Source organism: Maylandia zebra, linkage group LG12 (genome assembly GCF_041146795.1).
Source record: "Maylandia zebra isolate NMK-2024a linkage group LG12, Mzebra_GT3a, whole genome shotgun sequence".
Lineage (NCBI taxonomy): Eukaryota > Metazoa > Chordata > Actinopteri > Cichliformes > Cichlidae > Maylandia > Maylandia zebra.
The window spans coordinates 16,659,876-16,681,197 of NC_135178.1; the positions used below are offsets into that span (position 1 = coordinate 16,659,876).

Below are 21,322 nucleotides of genomic sequence, written 5' to 3' on the forward strand. Positions count from 1 at the left end.
AGGGTGGATGGAGATGGAGTAATGAAGTGTGTCTGAGTGGGGTTTGCTGCTGGAAGTCCAAGCGCCTTTTACGCCACACTGGCTACATTTCTGCTATGATGACACAGACACACAAACAGACAGACAGACATGGGAAATTGCTATATCATTATCCCACATTTAATCTCAGCCAAATATGCTTCTCTCCTCTTTTGAAGACTAACATGACGGCATATTGGTTTTTAAATCACTGCAATAAAAGAAGACCTTTCTCTCTGATAGACTATGCTGTGTCCTTCACAGAAGACAATTTTTTCACAGAAGACTATGTTATTCACAAAAAATAAGATATTAAGTATCATTCCATCTTAGTTATTTCAGAAAAAGGTATAAAAATTATAAATATGTGATCAAATACCAATTCCACTCTAGAATATTTAAGTCTAGCAGTGTGTGAAGACAGAGCCATATGTATATTTTGTTTACATTAACATTGGCCCTTTGAAAACTATTGTGGTGAACAGTAGTTTGCACCATCAGCATATTGTTCTTGTTTTTTAAATGCATTGTATTCATGCATCCCTCGTGCATAAATACAATGCTATAAATGCATAACTCTAATTTTCTTACAGCGTAAGTACAGTATGTGTAACTATTCATAAATAATTTTAGAGTTTTGCTGTACAAAAGTCAAAATTCACATATCTTTTCATGCTTTTCTTTGAAGAAAACATGTCTAAGTTTATATTTTTGGAGGATTTTTATCTCAGACATTTTCAGGCAATTCAACAGGAAAAGACTTCATGTATTTTCCCTGAATGTAAATTTGAGGTAGCTTTATGGAGTCAATAGGCAGTAAGAGGACAATGCTACTGGCACAAGTGGAGGTACATTTTTACATCTTGTCAGCAGTGGTTGAACAGCAAAACAATAGGAGGGGGAAAAAGGAGCCACAGGAATAAACAGTAATGTGTCTGTTATGGAGAGCTGTGTCGGTCGTGTATACAGTGGCAAAGCTGTTCTCAGGCAAATGAAAGACACACTGAAACTTGTCTGACTCCAGCATAGACATATGCAAATGAAGAAACAAGCAAAAGAAAAAAAAGAAAAAAGAAAATCTTCATCTGAACAACCTGAATAAAAAACTTTAACTAATAAACAACTCAACTTCTTTCTTTTTTTATGACAACTATGAGGAGATCATTGTGCGGTCCTGTTACTTGTTGGATCTTTCTGTGGACTTTAAATCTTCCTGTAGCATCTCTCTCTCTCTCTCTCTCTCTCTCTCTCTCTCTCTCTCTCCGTGTGTTGCCAAAATTCTTCTTTGGAGTTCTGCCGTGAGTGTCTATGTTTCGCAGGAAAATTGACAAGACACAGCTGGTGGATTTTTGACCTCTGATAGATGGTCTTGTCTCTCCAGATGGTCTCATGTCTTGCTGTTGCGGCTGTGTACTATCCTTTCTAAAATTCCAGGGTTTGAGCCTTCATTGATATGTTGAAACCAAGATACTTTTTCCAGACTGCTGATTTTGATTTCAGAGTTGATGTCTTGTGGATTGTTAGGTATGAGCTTGGCCTTTCCTTTTTCTGATACCCATACTAAGAGCTGAGGCTTCTTTACCAAGAGGTTCCACCAAGCTTGGGAGTTTTCTTTCTTTCCCTTCAAAGACATGAATATAAAAATGTGGGCTGGTGATTGTTCTTCCTCCAGTGTTAACTGTGCCTTCATGCTGTTTCAAGGCATCTTTCATAATTCTCCAGGTGTATGTTGGAGAGGGTGGTTGAGAGTAGATACTTGATGATATTCCGACTGTAGTACCAGCTGCCCATGCTGTCACTCAAGAGAATAAGGCTTATATGCTTGTCATACAGGTGTTTGCTGATTCAGACCAGGTTGACGTTATCCACAAGGCTGCATGCCACATCCCATCAAAGACCTTCTTGAAAAAGAGCCCGTAGTGGCTGTGGAGCAGAAGGAACAGCAGGTTACAGTGGGGCAAAAAAGTATTTAGTCAGCCACCGATTGTGCAAGTTCCCCCACTTAAAATGATGACAGAGGTCAGTAATTTGCACCAGAGGTACACTTCAACTGTGAGAGACAGAATGTGAAAAAAAAAATCCATGAATCCACATGGTAGGATTTGTAAAGAATTTATTCGTAAATAAGGGTGGAAAATAAGTATTTGGTCACCTCAAACAAGGAAAATCTCTGGCTCTCACAGACCTGTAACGTCTCCTGTAAGAAGCTTTTCTGTCCCCCACTCGTTACCTGTATGAATGGCACCTGTTTGAACTCATCATCTGTATAAAAGACACCTGTCCACAGCCTCAAACAGTCAGACTCCAAACTCCGCCATGGCCAAGACCAAAGAGCTTTCGAAGGACACCAGGAAAAGTATTGTAGACCTGCACCAGACTGGGAAGAGTGAATCTACAATAGGCAAGCAGCTTGGTGTGAAAAAATCAACTGTGGGAGCAATCATCAGAAAATGGAAGACATACAAGACCACTGATAATCTCCCTCGATCTGGGGCTCCACGCAAGATCTCATCCCGTGGGGTCAAAATGATCATGAGAACGGTGAGCAAAGATCCCAGAACCACACGGGGGGACCTGGTGAATGACCTGCAGAGAGCTGGGACCAAAGTAACAAAGGTCACCATCAGTAACACACTACAACGGCAGGGAATCAAATCCCGCAGTGCCAGACGTGTTCCGCTGCTGAAGCCAGTGCATGTCCAGGCCCGTCTGAAGTTTGCCAGAGAGCACATGGATGATACGGCAGAGGATTGGGAGAATGTCATGTGGTCAGATGAAACCAAAGTAGAACTTTTTGGTATAAACTCAACTCGTCGTGTTTGGAGGAAGAAGAATACTGAGTTGCATCCCAAGAACACCATACCTACTGTGAAGCATGGGGGTGGAAACATCATGCTATGGGGCTGTTTTTCTGCCAAGGGGACAGGACGACTGATCCGTGTTAAGGACAGAATGAATGGGGCCATGTATCGTGAGATTTTGAGCCAAAACCTCCTTCCATCAGTGAGAACTTTGAAGATGAAACGAGGCTGGGTCTTCCAACATGACAATGATCCAAAACACACCGCCCGGGCAACAAAGGAGTGGCTCCGTAAGAAGCATTTGAAAGTCCTGGAGTGGCCTAGCCAGTCTCCAGACCTCAACCCCATAGAAAATCTGTGGCGGGAGTTGAAAGTCCGTGTTGCTCGGCGACAGCCCCAAAACATCACTGCTCTCGAGAAGATCTGCATGGAGGAATGGGCCAAAATACCAGCTACTGTGTGTGCAAACCTGGTAAAGACCTATAGTAAACGTTTGACCTCTGTTATTGCCAACAAAGGTTATGTTACAAAGTATTGAGTTGTATTTTTGTTATTGACCAAATACTTATTTTCCACCCTGATTTACGAATAAATTCTTTACAAATCCTACCATGTGGATTCATGGATTTTTTTTTTTTCACATTCTGTCTCTCACAGTTGAAGTGTACCTCTGGTGCAAATTACTGACCTCTGTCATCATTTTAAGTGGGGGAACTTGCACAATCGGTGGCTGACTAAATACTTTTTTGCCCCACTGTATATGCTGTTTGGAAGGTTGGTGGTTCGACCCTATGAGGAAGCACTTGGCGACAGTGGGAAGGAAAAAAACCCTTTTAACAGGAAGAAACCTGTGATAGAATCAGGCTTAGGCACAAGCAGCCAAGTGCCATGATGGGCGACAGGACCAAAGACACACTTTGGAAGAGGGCCCAGAGATTAAAAACAACTGATGATTAAATGCTTTGTTGTCTTTAAACTAAGAAATTATTAGCTTAGCTTAGCATTAGAATTGAGATAAAGTTTTTATTTCACCAAAATAATAATGAAACCCTTATCTAGAAATATATGTATGTTGTCTGAAAAAAATGCAAAAAGGGGCACATTCATGTGTGAGTCATCAGACATATAAAGCGTCTAATACATATAAATGTGCATATAAATAAAGCATAGTCACTTTTTTCTGTTTCTTTTCTATATGAGGAAAAAGCGCTGTTAAGATAAAACCTCCAGGCGTTCTCATTGGTGTCTGAGTCCAAGTTCATTTCTTTATGTAATTCAAAATATGTCACAATTATGACAGTGATGTGCTTAAATATAATAAAACCCATAATATTTACTTTTGAAAGCCACCATGACATCTGACAATAAAAAAAACAGAAGAATGAGCTGCTGGCAACCATTAAGTTCCTTAGAAGGGAGTGGTTATCAGGTAGTGCTGGGTCACTAGCCTATCAACCATTCAACAACCCAGATAGCATATTTCATCAATACTAAACCTATTCTTCTGTATATATGTGTGTTTTTGTGTGTTCACTAGGACAACACAGCCCAAGGTAAATTAAGGTACCTTTGAACTTAAGGCCGAAAAAAGTGGTCAGACCAGGTCAGAGGGAATGAGTCATGCACAACTCGGAAAGAAGCAAAGAGGAAAAAGAGAAATGCAGTATGGATTGTGATTCACATTGTGGGCAGCTGTGATGTGAACAGTACAGACAGCGCAACTTTATTCACGCTACTCCCAATAAACCGACTTAAGTGGATTAGCAATGCCACCCTGGGGGCCTCCACAGACTTAAAGCTCTTATCACAAACACACCGAAACAAAACATACTATTTTTATCAGTCTCCTTGGTTTGTGGGGAAAGTGAGTTCGGGAGATGGTTAAGAGATCCAGGATAAGCACAGAAGCTATGGCCAAAAGAGCCGTATCATATCTTTTCTCATCTTTATACAAAAGCACTACGACTGGGTCTCTGCTGAATATTACTAATAGCTTGTTGGTTATGAGGCATAAGTGTTTGATATTCATGACACCTGTTGTAGAGGCCTGGGAACAGATGTTGTATATACTTTCCCAGTTTGACGCTGGTCATAATTGGCAGCTGCTCTGTAGAAAAAACTGTGCCAAAAAAATTACGCCCAGCTTTTTGTATTTGTGTGTTTTCATCTTGCGCGTGGACTTTATGACTGAGCCTGTGCTTCTCATTCTTTGTCTGTGTTGTGCTTCATGTTTTTTGTGCAGGTCTAGGCTGGCTGATTACAAAGAGAACTGCGGGATGACTCCACACGCAGCGAGCACCTGTCCTAACCAAGACAATCACCAAGCCTGCTTGGCCTCCTTTGCAAGGCTCGTTGGTCAGTACATGGCTACGTTGTGAGAAGAAAATGACGGCAGTGAAATGTGTGGACACAGAAAGGCAGATTCAGAATGTCACTGTTTTTTTTCTACCTTTCACACACATAATGAAATAAAGAAAAATACTCCAAAAACATGAGACAGCGTGCCAGCAGTCCAGGCTGCTTTCATCATGAGGACCAGACAGCAGAGTTAAAACTGATATCTCCACCAGTACACTGGGCATTAGTTCACTACTAGAAGCAATTAGGGAGCAGAGGCACTGAGAGAGTTTTTATTTAATTAAAACACTTGATGAACATCTGTTTGCTTGCAATAAACGTTAAATAAACAATATGTACTGACTAGTAGATGCATATTTTTCAGTCTCAGCCAGCAGCAGCTAGGTAATGCTGTGGCAGTACCACAGAGCTTGCTAAAAAAATAAATCTAAAGGCAAATTTACACAAAAGGGCTTTTTCTGATGCTTAGTGGTTGCTGAAGTGTCCATATTTCAGTATCAGTCAGTGCTTCCCCACCATGTGTCATAAATCATGCAGTATGAAGTGATGATATTCCACGGTGGTTCCTGGATTTCTCTAGAAAATACGACACACAGAATGTACCAAACACTCATGACACCAGCTAAAAGCATTGACACATAGAAACATTTGGAAAGTAAAATGCTTTGGTACTGTAGTGCTTTATTCAAACAGGGCACACACTTCCTAAAGCAACTACTTTGCAAAATATTTATAACATAATGGCCACTTTCCATTTAAAATAAAGCATAACACAATTGTTCACCTCCCTGTAAACTCCAACAATGCAGTGCAAACTCATACCTGTGACTAACACCTTGTTGTGCATTTTGTATGCAATTTGCTGTAAATGTAATCCATTATTGTCCATTAGTGACACATAACTGTATTTCTGTGTGGATGCCCTCGCAGGGACGGACGTGACTCCCAACTACGTGGACAGCAGCTTCTCCAACTGGACCATCTCCCCATGGTGCACCTGCAAGGGCAGCGGAAACCAAGAGGAGGAATGTCAGAACTTCCTGCGGTACTTCACCAATAACGCATGCCTAAGTAAGCCGTCACAACTCATGAATTCTCTGAAATATGTTTTGTAACTGATAGAGGCCAAACAGGCATGTATTATTGATAAAAAGTACGAGCCTGCGATGCGGAACTTTCTCTTTCAGCCACGTAAGAGAAGCGAGAGCTGTGAACTTCAGTCTTATGAAACTTTAATGGTTTCATGTCAGATTCTGGTTTTCAGTGTCATTGAGCTCTTCAGCGAAATAACTGTGGATGTGATGTTTTTAAAGTGTGGATGTTGGCGGCATGACTGAATGTGGAAATAACAAGAGATGTGGTTAGAGGGTGTGGGTAATAGATAGCTTTTAGACATCTGAAAATCAAAACGTCTGCATGAAATGAGGTGCTTGAAAATTTTTGCAAATCACTTTTATTTCAAAGAAGAAGAAAAAAGTATTTTGTGTATTTAATAATGAAATAAGGCTAGAAGGATTGCATGTAAATATTTGTCAATGAAGGATTAATGCATGGCTGGATGGACTTGAAATCATTATATAAAATTGTCTGTTAGAGAATTGAATACAACCTGCAGATATCCCTTTATCCACAGATTAAGTTGGAATTAAACGTTCTTAGTTTCTCAGATGCAAGTAATTTCTTATCATTTCTCATCCCTCCTTTGGGCAAGATCTGCCCAGACTTTAATACAAAAGAAACCATTTGCATGTCATTTTCACATTCAATCTAAGAGAGTTAAAGGGCTTAGGGGAGAAAAATGTCATGAAAAGGAACAGACTAGCGCAAATGGAATAATAGGGAGAGCTAAAATACATATCATCTGTATATCTAATGCATAACATACAGGGTGCAGCGTGACAGAAGGGTTTCTTCAAATATCTTTATGCTTTTTCACTGAAAAGTAAAATATAGCAAGTTCCATCCTTGCTATGGTGTAGCGAGCAATGTCATCAGTACTACAAGACACCATTGCCTTTACCATGTTCTATTGTGTGGATAATGCTTTCAGACCATTTCAATAGATTGCTGGGTTACCGTTTTAGCTGAGTGTGCAGGATGAGGGATGAGGCTGGGAGCTGAGGAGGCGTCTCGAAAAATAACACAAAATGCAGCATCTCCTCTTTGCAGTCGAGGGGAACAGGCGATAAACTTCAACACACCGGGAGGTAGATATACACAAAGTCACAGTGCAGGAAGATGCATATTCAACCCCCTTAATCTGAAAGACATTTAAATAAAATTTCATTCAAGCAAAACAACATAACCATGGCAACTGCAGCATTAGTAAACAAAAATAAAAGTTAAATTTTTTTAAAAAGTTAAAGAAAAAAATGGGAAGGTGTGATGCAAAATTTGGTAATACATGTAAGGAAAAAGAAGAAGTTAAAAAGTAAAACTTCAATTCAATCACCAAGGTCAGTATTTAATATTAATATGATTGGTCTCTGATGTTTTCTCTCACATTATTTTAACCATTTCTAATTGTGCAGTAGCTTTAATGCCACCACTTCTTGCAGCATGTAGCATTTGATTAGCAGTGGCAAAAGCCGCTGCTGTGGCCACAAGTGTTAATTACAGATTCTGGTACATTCAATTCTTTTTGCCCCTACTGGCTATCAATAGGTGATTTTACTGTGTACAAAAACAATTTAGTGTTATTGGTGCTGAATAAATACAGCTGTTTGCATACTAATTGCAGCAGGATGGAAACCCTTCCACAGTGTATATAACCCTGAGTTGGACAAGGAGAGGAAAAAATGGATGGGTGGATATTTTTATGGATGTCTTTCCATTAAAATTTCTAGGTAGTAGCTAAACATCCTTCAAACTGATGAGTTGACAACTTCAGAAACAGCTGAACATCAAGCAAGTGCAACAAATCCAGAGACAGCAGCTGTGATTTGACCTTAATATACTCCACTTCTGCTGAACAATGGTTTTTAATTAGAGAGAAATACTTGAGTCCAACTTCTCAGATTTTCCCAGACCGCGAGTCTCAGTCTGCTTGGAACATCTGCGCAGAAACGCTGTGTCTGGCAAGTTGTTAGTGAGCCAAGTTTTGGTCAGAACAAGGCAGAAAGTCCAAACGTTACTCTTTCTTTTTGTACACTCAGTCTTATCCAGAAAAGGGAGGAATCACAGACCCGAATGTGGTAGTTTTGGTTAATTAGCAGACTGGCCTGCTCGCTCCTCTTTAACTTCAATGCGCACCACTTCTGTTGAAAGAGCTTGCTCTAGCTAAGCATCTTGGCAACACTCTTTTTCTAGGAAACCACTTACTCTGCTCATATGTTGCCAGGACATGTGTTGGGGTAAAATTAGTGACCAAGACAAATCTGAAGCTGTTATTTAAAGGTAAAAAAAACTTTAATTATAACAATAATATGTCACTATATAGACTCTTCTTTTATCTTTGCCATGTATGCAAACTAGATTTATATCTGTTTACATCTTGAGCTAATTGTATTGCATCTTCATTACCAATTTAATTATGTAATTAAATTCTTACAGCTTTAACTGTGCTGTAGATCATGAGAAAATATTTAGTGTAAACCTTTAGATCTGCAGCAGAGTTCATTTTGATACCTCATCCATCACAGCATACTTCAAGTGAAATCAGAAAAACATGCTTTAGATGGTTCATTTACTGTCCTTGAACTGTTCCCAATTTTTCCTTACAAGCTCCAGCAAAAACAATGGTCCAACAGAAGACTAGATTAGAATTCCGATTTGTATAAAATATATGGGAGGCCAACAAAGAACATTCCAGCTTAGAGTTATTATGACAGTCAGACCCTGACTCCCCCTTCCCCTGTCTCTGCTTCTCTTGTTCTCTCCTTCCTTCTCATTTCATCTATCCCTGCAGGTGCGACAATACAGGCTGTGCCCAGGGGTTAAAGGAAAGCTTAATATGAGCCGTTAAAAAATGGAATTGCTGTTGGCAATGAGCTTAATCACTCAGTGGAACATTTGGGTGCAGTAAAACATCCTGGGTGGAGGCCCCCCAGCCAACTAGTTTGATCTATGACTTTATTCACCCATTTCACATCTTTGAGGGGGATTGCTAACCATAGCTGACCCTGACAAACAGATGCTTAACATTACAGGTCTTAGCAGCACTCCACTAGCTCTTGACTGCTAGCATTGACATTGTTAAGCCTCGCCAGTGAACTCGATTTTTCTCTGAACCACTCTCCTGCTTTCTAGCAGAAGCCCAAATTGTCAGTGTCGACCAGCATAAAAAAATATGAAGTGTGCTCTTCTGTGTGTTTTGTGTGCAAGTGAATGTGCATATGTGTACCTCTGTGAGTGTCTTTGCTGTTCAAATACTTGTGTGTGCGTGTGTCTGTGTGTAGGCGGACCAACAAATGTGACAGACAAATTTATGTGGCCAAGCACCGGTAGTACTATGGACTGTGTAGCCATCTGATTATGCATGTGCATTCCACAACTATCTTATTTGTCCTTTGTGTGGTGGTGTGGAAATGCCATTTCTCCTTTGTTTGGGAATGTTTTGAATTTGATCAGTCACATAAATCTATTCAAAGTCATCTCTGCATGCTGACCTTATAATGGAGGTGGTTGCCAAGCAATTACATGCCTTGCCTTCTCTCTGGCTGAACAAAGAGAAACAAGCCTTGTGTTTTAAACGGATGAGCGGTGAAAAGGTACTCAGCGCCTATTTTTACCATATCTAGCTGGAAAGCTGACTGAACAGGGATTTATCACATTTCTACAGAGACACACACATGCACTTAGACACAAAATTAAACACATGTGTACAGCACATCTGCAGGCACTGATATGCTAGGGCTCGTATTTATTCACATGCTGTCCTCTGTTTGAACTAGTTGATTTACCTCTTTTAAAAGATTGTATTGCTTTTCATGCTAACAAACAAATTAGGACTCATCTTTGCAAGCGTGGTCATTTTAGCGCTATTTAGTCAGCTCGTAGCAGTTTGAGAATGGCTGTTGCATCGTAAGAGAGTTTTTTGTAATATGCATGAATCCAACATAAAGCAAAGTTGGTTGTATTTGATAAATATAATCTGTTGTGTCGCCGCAGGATTCGCTTGCAAAGGATCATAGAAAACGCAGATTAATTCGTGATCCAGTTCTTTCGTGACTTGCTCCTAATCGAAATGCTGTCACACTGCAAGACGATCATCTGTGATAGATCACAACATCTGTGTAAATGGAAACTTTAAAAAAAAATGCTCAAAAAGGCAAAAAGGAAAATGTATTTATTGACTTCATTTATAATGCATGAAATACAATTAATTAGCTCTCAGATGCTTGGCACAACTGTATCAATAATGTATCGCTAGAGGAAGTGATTCAATTTATTGCCTTATCAATATTTTGTGCCGCCGCTAATAAATAGCATAAATATGCGAGGCAGTCAAAAAGGAAGGCATAACTTACAAAATAAAACATAAGGCAGTGCTTAGTAATGACAGACAAAACTCGGATAGCAATTTGTGATTAGTTTGGCATATTTCTCTGAAGCTTACTGACAAAGCAAAAAGACTGGCTCTCTGTGCTCTTTCTGCTCCATCCTTCCTCAGTCTCACTCAGCCTTGCCTCATTCCTTTAGTTGCCAAAGATTGGGCAGGGTACCAAAAAGTTGACTTAGAGCTGTCTGTCTGCTAGCTGGCTTCTTGTTGGGATGGCAGTCAAACCCAAATGACTTTATGTCTCTGTTCCTGCAGGAAATGCCATTCAGGCCTTTGGTTATGGGATAGACAACACACAGAACAAAAGTGGGCCTGTCCCAGGCCCCTCAGCGACACCAAAGCCAGACCCTGTATCGACACAGGAGATCTCAGAAAATCTCCCAGTGACTATCCCAAAGGTAAAAGGTTCTCAATGTTTCATTACATGGGATGTTTTACATGTAGATGTTAAATGTGATGGCAAAATGTAATTTAGAGTTGTTATTTACTGCCTGTTTGGCAATCGGGTATGCTCTGCAGTTTGAAGGCTACTAATATGAAGCTTCTGTGTATGTTCAATAAGCAAGATCTGTAATCACTCATGTGCTTGCTTTCCCAGGGGTTCGACTGCTAGTCTATTCTTTACATTGCTCCCACTTTCCCACGCTGCCAGACTCAGTACTGTTCATTACAATCCATATTACAGTCATTACTGTAGACCAATAATCTTCTTGCCTGCCTTCTTTGAGCCAATCAGCCTCCACTCTGCATGCATTAAAACTCACTGCAATGTGCCTGATCATGCAACAGCTAACAAGCATGTTTTGTTTTGTTTGTTTGTTTTTTTATTCTGTACCCTGTCACAGTAAGATTGCTGTTTTTTTGGGGAAGTTCTGTGCTAAATCTTATCAATGCTGGGGTTCCTTTCTGCCATGATGGCTCATCTTATCAGCAAATAGATCTCAAGAAATCATATTCAATTCTTTCAAATGCTCTCTCCTCATTGAACTTAGTTAATCGTGACACATTTAGGTCAACTCACTGTAAAAGTTAAATAGATGTGGATGTTGCTTTATTTTGTTTTTTGTCACATCAAAAATATACATTTTCATCTCTTTCCTGCTACTTCTCTGCATACATTTGATAAAATGGACCAACTGCAAGGAGAATCACAAAAATACTCCTCCGCTCTCTCTTTTGTACAGTGGCAAAATAATAAGACTCAACGTGCTGCACCGTTCACATTCGCATCACATACAATCTCTATGCTTGTTAAAGCAATTGGCACATCAAAACAGACGCTTTATGATAACACAGTTTATGCTACACACCCAAGATGATGACATGTGGTTGAAATATTATATTTTTCTTACAGACAAAGAAAGAGTGAAAGGAATGGGAGGTGGAGGCTTAATCTGGATTAGATGTTCTAAAATACTGGCCCAGGGCCTGTTCTCTGCTGAATGCTGTCTACTATGAAGACTGCAGTTAACTCAACTATAACTAGGTTCACTGTCTGGAGCAGAAAACATTACCACTTTTTTTAATGCTGTGCTGCACAAATGCATAGCTCTTTGTCTTTTAACATAACTCTTCTTCATTTTCTCTTCAAATAAGTGTAAAAATGACAGAATTAAGTTATTCACCAAAGAATCCTTCTTTTTATGAGTCTCTCTGCTACAGAAATATTTCACTTTACACTATAGGTCGAGAAGAGGCTTTTCTTTTTATCTAGCTGTTGAGTTGGATTAGTTTTCACAGTGAATTACGGCTGTGTTTTACAGATGTATTTTAGATGTTTTGTGCAGCTTTCCAAAATAAGAGTAATGATGCTTTTCACCTTTGCAGGAGACCCATGTGCCCATGTTTGGCAGCGGTATAAAACTGTGCTTTATAAAATATTCTGCTGCTGATGTTGTTGTTCATGTCATTTTTCAGTGACTGTTACATATCCAAATCCAAGTAATGTGCACGGTTTAGGAATGCAAATTTGTGTTCTGAATGAACAACTACCATTAAGACATTTCGCATCAGAGCCGTTAAATGTTAAATGTGCAGTTTTGTGCTTTGCACACAAACCCTCGTTGATTGGAACACAGGAAATTAAAACCTTATGTCGTGATCACTGCGTTTGAGCCTTGTTTTCGGTCTTGAATTTTTAGTTAATATGTTAAAGTTTGAGTTTCTGCTTTGTTTCTCTTGTTATTTCTGTTTAGAAAGTTTAGATCTTTGTTTATTTTATTTTCCAAATCCATTTTTTTCCCTATTATTATTTCACTGCTGTGCCTTCTGTTGGATTGTTTTGGAGTTTGCATTATTGCATCAGCCTAATAAAACAACTCATTTTTTGTTCATTCGGTCTACCTTGTGCATGCCACTGCTGGGTCCCAGTTCTGCAAACCTTGGACCCAGCAGTAGAGTCTGAACAGCAGCAGGTGGCTTTCTCGTTTTTTGAGAAGAATTTTGGAACTGAATATGAGCCTATCTCCAGAGGGGCTTACCAAGGCAATGGGGGCCTCACCCAGTAGTTGTGCTCCTGAGGGAAGCCATACCTCAAGGCTACCAAGCCTGCAGGTCCAACTTCCACCAGAAGTCAAATTGGGTTAAGTGTGCAGCTAGATTGTCTGCCACCTGCTGTTGCTCCTGTCAACTACCCAAATCAGCATTTAAATCTCTGCCATCTTAAAAGAGCGACTGCAGCCCTTGGCAACACTGCCGATTGCAGCCTCAGCAGCCAATTCCTCCGCCTGAGTGTTTACCCAAACTCCATGCCCTGAGTTCCTTTTTTTTTTTAATTCTGGCTACCCCGTGACCATGTATACTGTGTCCAAACCAGTATCCCCTGTGAGACTGGGGTCCCTAAAACTCAGCCTGTGTGTCCTAACCTGTCCTAGCTGAGTGTCCTGTGGTGACAAAGCTGGTGCAACCCAAGAGTCCTGTGCCTAAGCAAATAGAGCTCACCAACACTCAACCACCTGAGGAACTTCATTGCCTCCACTGGACACCTGTCTCGTTACCCTTCAGTTTCCACTTACCTGATTGCCCCCTTGTGCATAAATAGTCCTGCATCTGTTGTACTTACAAGTGCCCCTCCATTGTGTTCTCCTGTGATTCCGTTGGATTTCTTTTGGCTCATTTTTAGACTTTGTGTCTCTGCATCTGCAAGAAAACGGCTCACTTTCTGTTCATTTAGTCTTCCTTTTGTGTCTTTGGATTTCAATTCTGTAAAACCTGACACCCTAAAAATGTTGCAAAGAGGAAAATTAATGAATAAGCACAGCTGATAACATTAACAGTGTGTGTATTACCGAAAGGTAGAGAAAGAGAGAGGATAGCAGAGGGCGAATGGGTGGTGAAACCGCTTTCTCCAAAGGTTGTGTGTGTGTGTGTGTGTCAGTATTGATGCACTGCTCAGTGCCTGTCTCACTGCAGCATGGTGTTTAATTTATTGTAAAAATGGTAATTAGGAAACAATAAGACGTGTGATTACTCAAGCAGGAAGTTTATAATTAGAGAGGGAGCTGGTAGCGACATTTTGGGCGGCCCTGAGTTCTTAGACAACTATGCCTGGCAATTAAAACTTGTCAAACTTCCATGGCAGATAAATTGGGGGTGTGTTGTTATGGTATGAGTCCTCTTGGCAGAAGACTGACTGTCCAGAGCTGTAAATCTCACTGTGGCTCATTGAGTAAACATGTGGTCTGAAGCTTGGTCCTTTGAGCACTGTAAAGATGCATCCATATTTAGGTATAACTGAGCAGTGCCATGCTCCCAACTCCAGTGGTGAGGTTACGCACGTGATATTTGTGTACCCAGTTTAAATGTGCATTACAACAAACTGATACAGTTTCTAAAGCAAACTAAGTCTGTTTTGAATGGCAGTTATCACTTGTTTTCAGGGTCATGTCACCAGTATGCAAGGTCTTCCACCAACCATTTGGCCCTTAAAACCTCATGTGTTTGGAAGTTTTGTTGGCGTACTGATTATGTTCATTTGTACACACTGTTTGGTTGAGGCGCCAAAATTACTTCTCTGGGAAGGCACTAAATTCATTTGATTACTCTTTGGAAACAAGATTTTAGTTTAGATTAAAACACACCATTTCACATCACTAAACACATATTACAAAGCTCAACGTTCCAGGTGATGAATAAGCATCAATCCAATATTTGTATCAGTTGTTATTCCTGTACTGCCTTAAAAAAGTTTCTTTTTTTTAAAGTGAGTGAGCAGCTCTGTGCAGCCGATCTGTTAAATTCAGGTCTGTGTTTTTAAATATTTATGTACTATGCCAGCAGTGTACTGGTGGCAAACAGTTCTAAGAGTTTATGGAGGGAGCTAACTGCAAACAGTTAGCGGTTTCAAGGTATTTCATGTCCGCTACATCAAATTTTCTTTGCAGGAGTTTGTGGATTGATGATGGGTGAAAAGCTCAGATGAGTTTTCCTTGTCAGCTTCTCTCGCTCTCAGTCTCACACTTGTTATGTTCATTATTTATTGGACCTGCTTTAACATACCAGGTTGTCCTCGGCTCCACTCTGTGCGTGAGGAGATGCACACATGTAAAACTGGGAGAAGACAAAGGCAGCAAAGTGCAGTATACTAAGGTGAAATTAAACAAATGGAAAAAGAATCACCGTTCATTTGCGTTATGCTGGTGCTGATTAAATTATTTCACTAATAAACACAATTTCAGTGAATAAGCTTGCAAATATTTATTAGCCATATTGTGCTTTATGAAGTTTGGAAAGTAATGTTTAAATTCAGCCCGACGTTGCCTTACACAAGATTATCTTATATCAGTACTGCAAATGAAAAAGTTGAACTGGTGCATCCCTGATCAACTGCAGATTTAACATGTACTTATTCCCACAACTGCGAAAAGCATCACTTGATCTGGATTACTTTCTGTTTATTGTGATTACTATCTTGTACCATCTTGGCTACAGGCAGGTACCAGGAGGGTGTCTACTAGTCATATCTATGGGACAGATTGCAAATTATAACTGGCCATTCAAAGGGCTGATAACAGTCAAAGTGGGTACTATCTTTTTGCTTCTATGTAGTAGCTCTAATATGAACTCAAAGGATTTGGCTAAAAATAGACCACTCTGCATAAAGCAGTTTAATACTTTAAGTCATTTATATATGACACAAACAACAATAATATATGTTAAATCACACAAGTCTATGTGTACGGACACCTGGAATCTCAGTGCGGGTGTACAGAAATCTGAATTTCCAAAATATTCGTGTATCTCAAAAGGATAAACCCTCATTTGATGCCAAGGACTCGGTTCCAATCTCAGCAGGAGATATTATATTATTGCTCTCTGCTGTAAGTAAATATGCATTTTTATTTAAATCTATTACTGTGTAAAAGGATATGACTTTAAGAAAGATAAGATATATATATAGTCAGTTATTTGAACATGTAGTGGTTAAAATTCTGTTGCAACATCAGGTAAGTTTGATTTAGACATCAAACAAGTTCACTGTGATTTTAGAGGGCTTTGAACCCAAATCAAGGGGAAAATGTTCAGTGGGAATGACATTTATCATAGATTGGATGGTTTTTGAAACCTTATTCAATAAACAATCAGTCAGGGATCTTTAAGTGGTGACCATTATATAAAAGCAACAGATAATTCACCATGACCATCACTGGCCACTTCATTAGGTACACTTGTTCAAATGCTTGTTAAGGAATATGTTCTATCAACTAGTCACATGGCGACAACTAAATACATTTAAGCATGTTCAAGAACTTCAAACCAAGCATAAGAATGAGGAAGAAAGGTGGCGTTGAACATGGCTTCGTTTTTGGTGCCAGATGAGTACTTTCTGAGACTCTACAGAGATTTTACTGGCATTTTCCCCAAACAACCATCTCTAGGATTTACAGAGAATGGTCTAAAAAAGAGAAAATATACAGTGAGCAGTCGTTGCCTTTGATGAAAATGCCTTGTTGATGGAGAAGGTCAGAGGAGAATGGCCATACTGCCTCAGGCTGATAGGAAGGCAACAGCAACTCAGATAACCACTCGTTACAGCCAGTTTATGCAGACGACCTTCTCCGAATACACGTCAAAGCTTGAAAGCTGGTGGGCTACAGCCGCAAAACACCAATCCAGTTGCCACTGTTGTCAGTTAACAGGAAACTGAGGCCAAAGCGCACCACATTCACACAGTTTCACCAAAATTGGAAAAGATTGGAAAGATGTTGTGAGTTGTTCTGAAATGTTATGAGTATGGACATTCAGATGGTAGGGTCAGAGTTTGTCATGAACAATATGAAAACATGGATCTGCCTTGTTTCAATAGTTCAGGCTGTTGGTGGTATAATGCAGTGAGGGATGCTTTCTGGGCATTTTTCCAGCTCTTTAACACAAATTGAGCATTGTTTAAATGCCACAGCTTACTTCGCCTTAGTTACTGACCATGTCCATCCCTGTATGGCCACATTGTATCCTTCTTCTGATGGTTGTGTTGGGATGTGGTGGAACAGGAGATTCACATCATGCATGTGCAGCAACTGCTTGATGCTATCAAGTCAATGTGGACCAGAATCTCTGAGGAATCTTTCCAACACCTTGTTGAATTTGTGCCATGAAGAATTAAAACAGCTCTGAAGACATTGTGGAACTGGCAAGGTGTAACTAATGAAGTGGCTGGTGAGTGTACGTTGACAACATAGCCTCATTAGCAGATTTTTGTACAGCTTGCCTTTTTCCCCACACCTTGTGCCTTCTTTCAAATGACTCAATGTTACTATGCGATGCCATTTCAAACCAATTACCTTCACATTTACCAAACTTGTGTTCAGGAAGTGCCTACTGATTCTACAGTTTTTGCAATGTGTTTCTTTGAAATGTTAAATTTTATTAAAAGCAACTCGTGCAAGTGATCAGTCTCCACGCCCACATTACACACACCCAAACACACACTCTGAGCTCGCAGGCAGCGGAAGGCTAGTGTTGTCTGTGCTCTCATGTAACCCTGTCACTGTTGATTTTCAGCTCAATTGAATGGAACTGACTGGTGGAAAAAGGCTACATAACTCAGGGTTACTCAATAAGTAGTTGCAGTTTCGCTGCAAATTTGACAGTGAATGAAAACAAGTGCTGTCTAGATGTGTGTTTACCACTTAAATGACAAGTCACGTGCATTTTTAACAGTTTAAATAAATGCTTTTGTTTCTCTCGCTCTCTCTGCCTGTAAACAAATAAGGACATTTCGACATTGTCTGTATTCTGTCATGTATATGCATGTGTTTGTGCTTTATCCCTTTGTTCATGTGTGTGCAGCTTATCACAAGCCTGAGTGTATGTGTGGATATTGGCTGCAGCTAGAGATCTGGACTCATGTCAACAGGCTGCTGCCACACATCACTGCCCTTGCTAATTAATTGGCTTTTAGTCGCGGATGTGTTTGGTGCATTGTCAGGCTACCCAGTGCTGCTCCTCCGCGCGTGCACCCCTCTTTTTTTGGCAACTGTCATTTCAATCATTTCTTTGTAAAGTGCAAATTCACAAACACAGGTACTGTGATAACTGCGGCTACTGGAAACACCCCCTTTGTCTCCCTCGTTCTCCCTCTTGCATCGTTCTTCACAGAAGCAAAAATATGGCTGTCTTGTTAAAATAACTCAACAATTTTCTTGTTTCATTGTTTATTTTCTCATTTATGTGTTGCCTCGTTCTGGTGGAAGACGAAGTGCTGGTAGATAACATCATAGTAAATCTTTTTCTTTTCTTTTTTTTTTTCCTGTGCACAGCGAAATGGGCGAATACATGGTGAAGATGAGGTGAGGGGAAGGTGGAGGAGGGGAAAGAGGAGGAGAAAATGTTTCATGTTCCTTATGATGTGCCTCTGTATTGCTGTGCAGGACTGAAAATGGTACCTTTGCAAATTGAGCAGGACTGCTTTAACTTGAAGGCAAATGGTTATGCTTTGTGTTACAGAAATCCGAGAAAATTGAAAAAGTATTCAAAATGCTAACAATTTTATGGAACGGCATATAATAAAACCCATTGTAGCGCGGGTATAACGGTGGAACTCTGGAGGCCACAGAATTTAATATCTGTGCTGATTCCCACTCGTCTCCGCCATAATGTGAACAGTGTGGGAAAATAAACTTCACAAGTTTATTCTCTCTTGTGCATAAGAATAAACACTGTAGCGTTTTGATTGTGCACACTCAAACAAGGGGTCTTGTTTTCTTGGGCCTCTACTTGCTGTAAGATTTGCCTCATGAAATATTGAAAAGAAATCCATAGCCGCCGCTGGCTTCTGTAGTGTGTGTTTGGCTTCGTGGCATGTTTTTCTTGTAAATAAAGTCTGTAATGATAGCTTTAAAAACTGTTTAGAGACTTGCTGGCACAGCCTAAAAGAGTTTTTGAGAAAAAAAAAGAAAAAGTGCACACAAGAAGCTTTCCTTTGTTGCCAACTTGTTTAAGAAGCAAGGAGCATACTAAGCAGCACGGGCTTGAAATATACTTCACATATCAAAACGTTTGGTGGATCAAACACTTAATGTTCATGCCAAAGTGGATGTACTGCGAATGTCATTTCTTGCTTTGACTTTCTGAATGATGTTTTCTCTTCTTCTCTTTAGCAGTGACCCTGTCCTCTCTCATTTCCCTCCTGTCCTGTCTGACCTCTCTCTTATCAAATGCCAGAACAGGAAAGCAGCATGAATTGTGAGTCATGTCTAACCTTTTGCGGATCTCTCTCTCCCTCTGTGTGTCCCTCTCTATCTGCCCAGTATCACCAACCAAGAGGTGGTGTCATGGACCTGGGAGAGGATCACTCTTCTTGTCTCTATGCCAGTGTCTGGGCTCTGCTTCCCAGCCTGGCTTTGGCTCTGGTCCTGGCCCAGCATGCCTTATAGAAGCGCCAGGAGGAGAAAAAAGAGGTCATCCACCCACAAGCTGATCCCAAATGCAGAAGGTGTTATTCCTGAGACTGATATTAAGAAGGCTGATTCTCTGGACAGTTGACATGGATGGCATTTACGAAAGAGAAAAACAAAAGGCCGAGAGAGGTGGAAATGACTGAAATTTTATAACTGTGAATTTGTTGTTCATTTATCGTATCATTCGGGCAGACCGCAACTGTGATGGAGCACATGGCTTTACAAAAGACCCTTGGTATGAGAGGCCATGAAGGCCGCTCTCTGACTGAGTCACAAAAAAAACCCAGAGGACTGAAGCTGCTCATGTCAAAGACTTCTGCACTTTTCTCACCAAAGGAGGGCGAGAGGGGGGGAATGAACAACACAATTAAAAGAAGGCAAGGCAGGATTGGCAGAAAAGAAATTGTTGCAAAGAGAAAAGGAGTGAGCTTGAAGTAAATGTCATATAGTGAGATGGGAAAAAAAGAAGGAATCGTTTTTATTTGCTTTGGGTCTTGGACTTAATCTTCTCTTGGATGAACAGATTGCACATTTAGAGGCATGGATGGGGGATGATTACGTTCTGTTTCTTCAAATCTAGTGTAAACTCTAAATTGTAAAGCCTACTCAATGTTCTAAGTGTTGGTATAGTATCTGTGACCATAATCAATCTACAGTACCGAGCTTTCATTTGGGTGCTACAGTGTACCTTTTAAGCAGGCAGCGAAAAGAGCTAAAGGCGGCCGTATTAAACAGTTAATGGTCTTATGGTCATTTAAGATGTTGTTGATAATTGTGGGTGTTCGCCATATGTCCACCCGCACACGTGTATATTTCTGTCTCTATGTATATAAACAACACTTTTTCTTTCATTCAGCCTAATGATATCTAGTACCTTTAAAGGACATTATTGTATGCACAGGTGGCTCTGTACTGGTACTGAAGGAAGGATTTCATTATCTGCATTTATATTTGTCTATTAAGGTTTGATCACAAAGAATGTATACAGGGATAAAATTAAACGAGCTCCAACTGCTTGAAAAAGCCATAATGTGTGTGTGAATATTGTAATATTTGTTTACTGTGTGTGTCTGTCTATGTGTGTACAAACTCATTACAATGTGTGAATGGGTTTACAAGCAGGAGAAAAGTAGCTTGTGAGGAGCATTTTGAATTGCCCGTGTGGGGGTTCATTTTGCCCCGTCAGACAGCAGAGGTTATGATGCATATTGTAATTGGAGAGTAAAATCACCTTGCAGTTCTGGTAAGCGTTTTTGGGACCTTCCAGCTCTTTTGTTTCCAATTTTAAGAGTCTCTGAACTTTTTCTTCATTTAGTTTTTGTCCAGAGGAGCGGAGAAGAGTGATAACAGCCTCTCACTAACAGATTGGGCCCATTTGAGTGTGTGTGACTGCCTCTTATTATTGATGATTATTATTAGTATTATTAACAGACATGTGAAAATGTCAGCCTGTCCTTTAAATGGCTTCCTTTTAATGGGAAATTGTTCCACACAAGCAAATTTGTTTTGACTCTTCAGAAGAGGAGCTGATGTCTTCAGCTGCTTGGTGTCCACTGTTAAAAGGACATGAAAGTCATTCTGTGTAACTTGGGCAAATCAGCAATCAACTTAGCCACAATCTTTTGGACGTAGCTATAAAAGAGCACATTTGCAAACAAGATGAGGCCGAATGCATGATGTTACACCCATAAGAATATCGTTTTGCCCATCCGTGCATTGTGTTTGTTTTTGAAACACACGCTCTGACA

At 40.2% G+C, this 21,322-nt stretch overlaps 1 protein-coding gene across 2 annotated transcripts in view; it reads left to right on the plus strand.

Annotated features, from left to right (window-relative positions):
• LOC101479206 (GDNF family receptor alpha-2) overlaps positions 1-20,604 on the plus strand; it is a 76,257-nt gene extending 55,653 nt beyond the window's left edge. The window contains exons 5-9 of one of the 2 annotated variants that reach the window (XM_004544351.3): positions 5,062-5,174; positions 6,108-6,248; positions 10,933-11,075; positions 18,435-18,464; positions 19,425-20,604. In XM_004544351.3, the coding sequence (XP_004544408.1) occupies positions 5,062-5,174; positions 6,108-6,248; positions 10,933-11,075; positions 18,435-18,464; positions 19,425-19,550 (553 nt within the window). In that variant the 3' untranslated portion in view covers positions 19,551-20,604. The remainder of the gene's footprint in view (positions 1-5,061; positions 5,175-6,107; positions 6,249-10,932; positions 11,076-18,434; positions 18,465-19,424) is intronic. The other variant, XM_004544352.3, reaches the window with a different exon arrangement.
• The last annotated feature ends 718 nt before the right edge of the window (positions 20,605-21,322 follow it).